Source organism: Engraulis encrasicolus, chromosome 22 (assembly GCF_034702125.1).
Source record: "Engraulis encrasicolus isolate BLACKSEA-1 chromosome 22, IST_EnEncr_1.0, whole genome shotgun sequence".
Lineage (NCBI taxonomy): Eukaryota > Metazoa > Chordata > Actinopteri > Clupeiformes > Engraulidae > Engraulis > Engraulis encrasicolus.
In genome coordinates, this window is record NC_085878.1 from 28,314,100 (window position 1) to 28,324,517 (window position 10,418).

General features: G+C 41.7%; 2 protein-coding genes across 2 annotated transcripts; both read right to left on the minus strand.

Annotated features, from left to right (window-relative positions):
* Window positions 1-2,855: 2,855 nt before the first annotated feature.
* LOC134439233 (guanylyl cyclase-activating protein 2-like) lies at window positions 2,856-3,918 on the minus strand. The gene is made up of 4 exons (XM_063189130.1): window positions 3,706-3,918; window positions 3,409-3,558; window positions 3,205-3,313; window positions 2,856-3,049 (listed from the first exon to the last, which is right to left on the minus strand). Exons 1-4 carry the CDS (start codon window positions 3,907-3,909, stop codon window positions 2,886-2,888), a joined length of 627 nt encoding a protein of 208 aa, XP_063045200.1. The 5' UTR covers window positions 3,910-3,918; the 3' UTR covers window positions 2,856-2,885.
* Window positions 3,919-8,313: 4,395 nt separating this feature from the next.
* On the minus strand, window positions 8,314-10,094 carry LOC134439231 (guanylyl cyclase-activating protein 2-like). Its single transcript, XM_063189129.1, has 4 exons — window positions 9,732-10,094; window positions 9,213-9,362; window positions 8,948-9,053; window positions 8,314-8,441 (listed from the first exon to the last, which is right to left on the minus strand). The coding sequence occupies exons 1-4, from the start codon at window positions 9,927-9,929 to the stop codon at window positions 8,314-8,316; spliced, it is 582 nt and encodes a 193-aa protein (XP_063045199.1). The 5' UTR covers window positions 9,930-10,094.
* Between the last annotated feature and the right edge of the window lie 324 nt (window positions 10,095-10,418).

Below are 10,418 nucleotides of genomic sequence, written 5' to 3' on the forward strand. Positions count from 1 at the left end.
TTTTGCATACTCATTAATACCAAAAACAAACATGTCAGTTTAGTAGTATTGTAGTTGTAGTAGTTGTTTTTGGTATTTAATGATGAGTATGTAAAAACTCTCAAAAAAGCAAACTTGCATAATATCCTCATTGAAAGCTCTCGAGGGGATGGTGAGGAAGTGGTTCTATTCAGTCAGACAGCAACAATAGTTTTTAAACCATTTCAATTTTTTATTTGTAGAACAGTCTAAATCAGAAATAGCTTGCAGAAAGTGAAGTCCCAACTCCTCCATTCTTCTATGTTGCTGTCTGTCTGAACGGAACCACTTCCTCACCATCCCTAGATGCCTTTCTGTTTGTGTACAAAACACAGTAATGCCTTGAGCGAGTATTTTCAAAACAAGTTGAATGCAAAGCTTAAGCGTGTTACCGACTGCTGAGGTCACTGAGATGTCAATGCAGATAAGGTCAGGAGACTGAGGGGACCACTCCCAAATGACGCTTTTGGGTTATAAGAAAAGTGTTGTAAATCTTGCCGTATGAGATGAAGCATTATCGTGCATGGAAATAAGGCTGATCTCCAAGGTCTTTTTACTTACTGTAATATTGAACTAAGACATGAAATGTGTCTAAAAATGTCACTTTATTTGCAGAATTTGGCTTCACCCCTTTTTTTCTGAAAAAAAGGGTCCAGCTAAGATGCTGCTTACTAAGCTATTCTCTTCCAGATGTTCATCAGCAACTCCACAAACACCCTGCTGACATATGAAGCAGCAAAGACGGGGTGAAACTGAATCAAGACAATTATATTAAAGTTTTAGAGAAGGATTTTCAGGCAGTGGTTCAACAGGAAATCAAACACCTTGAAGAACAACTTAATTTTCATCTTAGATAATGTTCTACAGTATCTCATTCTGTAAGGTTCAGTATGACCTTCTTACCTACCAAATGCTTCAAGAAGAGGTGATTAGTGGATTGGTAATGTCTCCTGAGTTCTGACCTTATACACACTGAAAACCTCTTGTAGGTGATAAATCTGTCGCTCAATGCAAACAGAAAGCAATACACAAGCAAGGAGGGGCTGGAACTTCTGATTTAGACAGTTCTACAAATGGACATTGAACAAGATTTAAAGATTCAAGACCAGTAAAGGTTTTGGAGTCAATGGAGGGTACATAGATGTAAGCAAGATGGCTATGGGCTCATAAAAAGTAGAAAGCAACAGCACCAATATTTGTACAGTAATCTGCAACATGCATGGTTGTATAATAGCATTAGCCTCTCTGTATTTAGATACTACAATGTTCATTTTTCACTTCCATTTTAATATCAGCTTGTTGAACTTTACACCTCCTTGTCTCATATGCAAGAGTTGCCTGAAGTAGGCCCAATGGCCGCCAATTTTATGAAGAAATTACATTTGTCTATTGACTTAAAGAGCACCAGCATATTGGAGTTCACTGGCTCTTCCTTGGAGGGCACTCAGCATTTCTACCTATTAAGTAATAAAGTGTCATCCGCCATTTTGTTTATGGATTCACCATTGTGAAGGGGAGGTCGTGCACAGCTTTCTGAGTAGCAGGCTCCTACTTGGTAGAAGCTCCAGCTTGGTACAGGCAAAAAGACGAGGGTTGGTTTTCGAGCTGTGTCCTGCTGTACTTAGCTAATCGAAAAACCATAAACGGCGGCTAATTGTGCCCTGTGGAGCTGTAGTAGTGGAAAAGTGACTTATGTTACTATGCCTCTGTGAATTTCTGTCATTTTCTTGTCATGAATCAACACTTCCAATGTTTCAGTTAACACCTCCATTGGTTATGTGCAAAGACAAACCCGTCCTTCTCAATAAGTTTTTTTTGAGTACCCTGTTACCAGAAAGACAGGCATCAGGCAAGGCTGGGCCTTCGCCAGTTGCACAGTGTTTGTTTTCCATTTGGTCCTGTAGTAGTGTATATCTTCTAGTTAATCTTCTGACCTCAGTGTGGCCGTCATACAGTACGTATAGGCCTACTAACGCTATGCTTATAGCTCTGGCACCTTGACATTTGAGGCGACGGCTGATCCCTTAAAGGGCTTAGGTCAGGATCAAAATTTCACCCTGTCAAATGGGGTGAGCTTCAGCACATTAAAGGCACTTGGGCCTACAGTATAGGCCTTTGTAAATATGGTAAAATAATCCATAAAATCCATAAAGTAAAATAATGCAGCACTTGGTCTACTTGATACCAGAGTACTCTTGAGTGTACAATGCACAACCATACAGTGCGTGATGATTTAAAGAAGCAAAAGACCAAAATAAATGTTTAAACGACATTTATTCATATTCATACTTGTCAATTGGTGTATTATTAATTAATTAATTATTAAGGGCAAATCTCAACTTGGGTCTGAACCACTAATTGGACTTCTTTATGGCACAGAGTAGGCACATTACTGTCATAGATTCAACTAGCCAGACAAGCCAAATGATGACATAAAATGTGCAGTCTGGGGTCAGTCCACAGGCAAGCAAAAGCCTGTGGGGCAAAAAAAAAGTCACCATGCAGATAGAGCATTATGACTGGTCTGGTCGACCCCATGCCAGAGCCAGGATTTATTGTGCGTTTCTTGACCAACCTGCTGGACAAAAAAGGCTCTGCCACTTGAGGGTGTCTATTTTTAGGCTTATATTGAATAGCAACAACCAACAACAGTTGGATTTTAAATGCAATGTTCAACAAGAATGCACATGTGGGCATTATACTGTGCCCCAAGAGTCACTTCGGTCCGGGTGAAATCCTTGTGCCAGTAGTAGGTAGGTCCTTAAGGCATGTCCATGTCCTGATGACCTATGCAATGATGAATGAAGTTGTTGTATTACTGTCTCTATATGTAGCTGTATGTCCTTAGGAATCTCATAGCACGTCCATCAGTAATCACGTAATCTTGGATCCTTGGATATAGGCTTTTTATATCCACTGATCTGGTCCTGATGCTGGTTTACCCAGGCACATGGGTTGACGTCCAACTGGAGGCAATTACGTATCCAGGGCTCCTGGGATCCTTCCAAAAACTCGTCCAGTGAGATGTGGCCTGGAACAAAGTGGAATATTCATTACTGCTTCCATCAATGAGAAATCTGTGGCTGCTTTCTTATTAAGACTAAGTGGACGTTGCTGAGTAGATGGAAAACAATAAGAGGTTTTAGGCATTGCATGAAAGTGGATCAGCAAATGGGACTTACTTACCATCGCCGTTTTTATCTATTGTATCAAACAGTCGCTCGCACATTTCATCAACGGTTAGCTGCCTGCCGGCGTCATCATACATTTGTCCATTTTTCAATTTGTATATAATCTGCAAAAGATGGAATTGTCTTAATACCATGTAACAAATGTTAGATCAGTGTGAATGTAAATGATAAGAACGATACAAGGAGGATGATCACCCACTTTGATGATCTGTTTTAACTCGTCTCTGTCTAGACGCCCGTTCTCGTCTTTGTCAAACACTTTAAATGACCATCGGAGTTTGTCCTCTAGTTTCCCACGCAGAACAAGATGGAGTGCCGCGACATATTCAATGAAGTCTAGAACGTCATCCTGGAATTTTAACAGAACTGCTGTTACATAAAATAGCCTAACCCTCACCACAAAACATTGGCTGCATAACCAGCTAATTTAACCCTCACAGTGCCTATTAAACTCTTCAGTTTACCTGAGCTAACTGTGACAACATTGCAAACTTACCCCGTTCATGTCAAATGATCTAAACAAATTATCCATATATAGTGACTCGGGGGTGTCGTCGTTTTTAATCCCAAATATTTTCTTGAACTCGTGCAGATATAACGATCCACTTGGGCACTCCATGATGAAACTTTTGTAGAGAGTTTGTATGGCGCAGACGTCCACTTCCTCATCTTCCTGCGACTGCGAGTCAGTCTGGCCCATGACAGAAATCAACACTTTTCACGTGCTGTTCCGCACGTAAAATACAATGTTGTCCCTCATTCAGGCGTCGAAACTTTTGAACCACATGTCCTCATTTTCAGGCACAGAACAGTGCTTGCTTGTTTGTTCGCCGCGAGAGACCTAACCTCAATGGTCTAAAGAGACGGTGGAGCCTCGGAGGAGGTGATGTTTCTGCCATGTATAGTAAAAAACCCGGATTAAAGTCCACGTTAATCCACTTCATCTACTAACCTGTAGGTATGGCGGCCGCGATACGTCTACTGCTCGGCAGCACCATGGACAGCGCCGAAGAGAGTGCTAGGCTAGGCCTACTCCTCTTTTGGTCAACAGCCAATGAAAACAGGGCTTAGTGAGGATAAGGTAAAGGTCTGACGAAAAAGTCTTTTGGCACCTGAATTCACTTTCAGTGCCCATAGAGAAGGCTTTATATAGCCTAAAATAGATATTAGATGCTGAAATCAGAAATGAAATGTAGACATTGACCACATTTGTAGTGTGCCTGTGCCATTTAATTGAACACATACACATTCCACAATGTAGGCTGCATGGAATATGGACAACATAATGCCCTACCTATATTATTTAGAAATGGGGCACTTTTATAATATGTGCAATGTAAAGATTGTAGCCTGGCCTATATGAATCATTTCGTACATTTTCTATAGATCTTTTCTTATCAATTTACCCAATAAATGTAGATGACTAACAAACTGTTTATTGCATCACCGTATGTGGCTTCGTTATGCGGTTTGCTGCATTTTCAAATCCATTTGCACATGCAATGGCCAATGTGTGATCATCCACTGTAGAGTTTATTCTTAGCCTACTCATGTGTGATCCTTGAGAATAGTGTTCCTACTACATTATTTCAAAGCATGAGCCAGGATAATGTGGGGTACAGTAAAGTTGTGTGTGTTTGTGTATGTGTGCGTGTGCGTGTTCATGTGTGTGTGTGTGTGTGTGTGCATGTGTGTGTCACACAGCAATGTTTTTAGTCATGCTTTTACCCTACTCCTCAAACTATTCCTGCCCTAAAACATATGAGGCATCATTATTTGGGTCATTAAACCATGCTTACTAAAAAGGGTCGTGCCATTTGTTCCATTTGTATCAAGTCCTCTAAATAAAGGTGAAAAGTGGACTGTTTTGTTCTCATGAATTTTAATGAATCCAGACAACTCTGACAACTCTGAGGACCATGGGGCCTACGGTAGCACCAAACATTCGACCCTTTGTACCAGCTCTATAATGGACCCCTTTATATGATACTATTGTCAATAAATATATATTACACAAGCACAGACTTTGACCATGAATTACATGATTGAGGCAATCTTCTTAATCTGGCAGCCCATTACATCTGTCCCTATCATACCTTTAAATCACTTTGCATAAGACAGTCATCTATAATATGTGTGATAGAATGTGGGCCTGAGTCACCAGGGCCCCATGTATGTGAGAAACCCACACAGTCAGATATTTGTGGAAATACTGTATGGGTGGGACGTCATTAGAGCTGGTTGTATGTACTGCATAGGGCCAAATATTTGCAGATACGCCCCTGACTAAACTTTATAGGAATGCATGATTATTACAATTATACTTACTATATTTTGGTACTATTGAATGATTGGGCTTTTGAGTATTAAAACAAAGTTTCACTGAAGATACTTTTTAGACACTGGGATGGGTTAATCCCCAGAACTGAAAAGGCATTACTAGGCTTGTCCTTTCATTTTTCATCCACATAGCATGACATTCAACGCTACCCACCTGTGTAAATACTAGATAGTATTTATGAGCTAAAAATAAACATAATATGGTAGGTATAGTTAGATACGTTTCAGTGGGGGAATCCCCTACCCATAAGTATGTATTAGCCTAGTTTTGCAATGTGGGAATGACCATGCTTCAGTTTAGTACTGTAGTGTAGGTTCAGTTCAACATGCAAGTAAGGAAACCTCCCGTGAACTTGTCTAACCTCCTGTGTACATTCTGGCAAGCCCGGTTTCCCCAAGTAATCGTTTCTGAGTGCAGCTGACCTTAACGGTCTGGTGTTGCTTAAGTAAGTAGTATGTCACACTGGGATACCCCACTCCCGCTGCGTAGGGTTAATCAACAATTAATTAATTATCTTGCTGGTGGCCAGATCAGGCTTGCAGTCTCTGATTAAAAAAGAATCCTCACCTGCCTTAAACCCATGACACTCACCCTGTCCTTCACACTGATAGATTAGCAAATGGGGATACTGTTGTATAAAGGCAGTCTCTCTCTCTCTCTCTCTCTCTCTCTCTCTCTCTCTCTCTCTCTCTCTCTCTCTCTCTCTCTCTCTCTCTCTCTCTCCAATTGAAACACAGTAAGCTTCATTGGCATGATAGTGTGAGTGCAGGATTCAGTGCAGCAAAACCTGCACAGCAAGTGTAATAAAGCACAATACATTACAAACGCAATAATAAAACTTTATTGTTTTGGCAAATTAACGATAAGCATCAGATACGTAGATAATTAGCCTAGATAATTAGTCATAGCTGCAGCAGTAAAAGCATCTCCTCAGGTGTGGGCTCCAGTGTCCTCTGCCCAGGTGCTTGAGTGATGGCAAAGATTCCAGAACACTTCAGAATAATTGGAATCCGTCCCTGTGTCTCATATTATGCACTTGTGTCAGTGCTCACAGTGCACTGAGGTCTTTACTGCATAGTGTCATGGAAAAGTGTGAGCACTATGCACTGTGCCCTCACTTGAAGTGACAGGTGAGCATACAGCATTAACTCGACAAAATATTGGTTGGCTACTGCACAGCATCTTGTGCTTGTGTTTACAAATGGGCAACTATCATGCATAATACTTGGCTTGGCATGAAAAGGTTGGTGTCTTAGCAACACTGTTGCTAATACTCTTCTACTGAGCTGAACGCCACAATTCTTCTGTTTCATTAACAACATGGCGGCCGTTTAGTGCGTGCAGTGTCCATCATTCAAGCACTATGTTTTCGGCCATTGTTAGGAGCATCATCCTGGCATTGTCTGGGCACTGAATATACCGAAACACAGTGCCCGAAATGCACAAGTGCACAATATGAGACACAGGGCATCATTTTAGGCCCCAGAGTTAGCCTGATGTCTCCATCCCCTTGTAATAATCCCAACAGATAATCTGAAACTGAAGTTCTGTCAGGGGGTTGGTCTTATTACCAGACCAGCGAATGGGGGAGGGACGAGGGAGGGAGGCACATATGAACAAATGATCGCGATAGGATAAAATAGGGTGATTTTTTTAGGGAGAGTTCACCCTTCCCTCCATTTAACATTTCCCAGGTCATCAGTTCCAGACCCTCTGTGCAAATTTTATTATGAGGGGATGGTAATATCAGGTTACCCTAGTGAAAAGCAGAGAAACAGTACTGTACCCACATGCGTCATCATACTGTACATGATCCAGATATCATTAGTGTTTATAGTAAACAGACCACAGACCTTACATGTCAACGGGCAATAATCAAATAGACAAAATTACAGATCTTACAGATCTTACTTTGATTACAATCATTAAAAGTGTTAGTGTGTTATTTGTCATGATAACACAAAAGGCAATGGCCAATCAATCAATCAATCAATCAATCAATCAATCAATCAATCAATCAATCAATCAATCAGACCAAAAAGTCTTACTGATCACAAGGCAATTATCATCTTTACATAGGCAACCTGAACAGGGGAATTCAGCAAATGCAGGCCCCCTTTGAAAAGCAATAACATTTTTGGCTCTTTGTTTGATGATATTACCAGTGTCCCAGATGCACCGCATGCTCAAAGCGGGGCCCTACCATCACCCCTACCTTACACCATCTTCTTGCCCCAACCTAATATTTTGAAGGTGATTCTGCTTATTATCGCCCCACCATCACCCCCACCCCTGCTCCAACCCCTTTTTTTGCCAATTCCTCCAACACAAACATCCCAACCTTGCCCCTCCACACGCCCACCCTTAAACCCCCTTCTCATGACACCGTCACTCTATCCTAACTTCACTACCCCAAACGCCTGGTGGTGTCCCAGTGCTTGCCCCCTTCTGCAATCACAAACATTCCCACCCTGTCCCTCAATCCAAGCCCCAACCTGTCTCACCAGTCTTCCCAACCCCCACCCACATACTCACCTACAGACGCCTAACTCTCTCTCTCTCTCTCTCTCTCTCTCTCTCTCTCCCTCTCTCTCCCTCTCTCTCTCTCTCTCTCTCTCTCTCTCTCTCTATCTCTCTCTCGCTCTCTCTCTCAAAAGAAGGCACTCTTCCTCCTCTGTTCTGTAGAGGCAGTCTCTCTCTCTCTCTCTCTCTCTCTCTCTCTCTCTCTCTCTCTCTCTCTCTCTCTCTCTCTCTCTCTCTCTCTCAAAAGAAGGCACTCTTCCTTCTCTGTTCTATTACCCAACGTGAGGGGTTCATGTCCAGCCTTAGCATATTGAGGACCCAAGGATCCTTTAGAGCACCCTCCAAAAACTCCTCCATATTGATCTGACCTGAAAGAAGAGACAAGAAAACAGCTGTTATTGTTATAGAAGCTGATGTTATGTCCAGCATTATTTTGCCTCAAAATGTATTTTGTATTTATGTTCATGCAGCATTTTTCCTCCTACTTAAAAAAAACCTTTTGAATTTAACGGTTTTGTGCATAGCCTACGTTATGACCTTATTGTCACCTCATCACTTACTGTCAAAATTGTAAGGACCAAATATTATTTTCTTACTTAAGGCTCTCAGTAATGTCAAAGCAATGTTGCCATGATGCAGTTTAGATTTTATAGCAATGAGTGAACAGGCTCGCCAGTGCGTCTGTCTGCACAAAGAAGCTATGAATCATTATTCACTATGTCTATTACTACTACTGCTATTGCCAGTTCTGCTAACTACTGTGGTAACAGAAATCAAACTCTGTTTAAAACTACTGTGAGATACATTGCTCATACAGACTGTTATGTAAACAGATTCCTAAGACAAAACTATTTAGCACTATATCAACACCTACCATCTCCGTCAGCATCGATTGCTTGAAATATTCTCTCACACACTTCATCAACCGCCTGGAGACACTCTGTGTCTTTCTTAGATGCCTTCTTTATTCGATATATACTCTGTAAAGAAATGTAGGCATTAGTGAGAGACATCTAACCTCGCCGACAGTAATATGGATATTTTGTTTATTCTGCAGAGATGGCAAATCAGACATGTCAGAGAAGGCCAGAGGAGAAGGTAGCCTGAATAGTAATGCAGCTTGTGCGAGAGCAACTTACATCGATGATTGCTCGAAGTTCTGTCTTGTCGATGAAGCCGTTGCCGTCTTTATCATAAACTTTGAAAGACCACCTCAGTTTGTGCTCCAGGTCACCCCTGAAAACTAGATTCAGGGCGGCCACGAACTCCAGGAAATCTATTGTGTTGTCCTGTAGGGAAAACAGAGAATGCATTTGAAGAGCTTCTTTCCAAAATGAGAGATCCACCATTTTTGACTTTTTTGCATTTTAATATTGGAGTTGACTATTAGCAAGTCTTATCATCTATGTGTGACTTCTTGCCATTCAAATGTTTTGAGAACATACTTTTTTAAACCTTTTTTGCAATGCAATTCAATGGAATGCCCAATACAGAAATGACAATTTCCCAATATATATATATATATCTCATTTTGGAAAGAAGCTCTTCATTTGAAACGGTTGTAGAGCAGCAGCTAGATGAACAAAACAAAGCAGTTGCATGTGTGAAAAGCTCAACAACCACATGCTGTGCTGTGAAAGCATGGATTATTCTCTCACCCCGTTTTTGTCAAAAGCGCGGAACATGTTCTCAGCATAATCGGATGCCTCGCCGGAGGAATCCACGCCGAAAAAACGCTTGAACTCGTGTAGGAACAAGACGCCGCTCGGGCACTCAGTCACAAACTTCTTGTACATGTCCTGCAGGGCAGCCACGTCGATCTCCTCTCCAACCTCAGTAGGCTGCGCCTGGCCCATACTGGCTGCTGTCCTTGGTGCTGAAACAACACCAGTCTCTCCCAATGCACCGGCCGACCCCACTGGCTATTTTGAAAGGGTATGCATGGTCTTAATGGTCAGAACTCCCTTTCAGGTTCATTGTCATTAGTCCAGAGCCAGCAACAGTGACATTGGTGTTGTTTACTAAACTTCCTCCTCTCCACTCCTCTCTCCTCTCCTTTACTCTTCACTCCTCCACTCCACTTCTCTCCCTGGCCCATGCTATTAGATTAGAACATGCTGACCTGAGAATAGGGTGTAATTTAATGGGGGAACCCTTGGTTCATGTCTATTTAATCTCATTACGGAGCCAAATCGCAAAGACTCTGTCCTGCAGTGTTGTCTGTTTCTAATGTGGCTTTGTTAACCCATCATTTGCAACTTGGAGGAGTGAATGAAACCTACACAGACAAGCCAGAGACAATATATTTAGGTCAGTGACTGACTGGGGATATTGTAGTGTCTGTA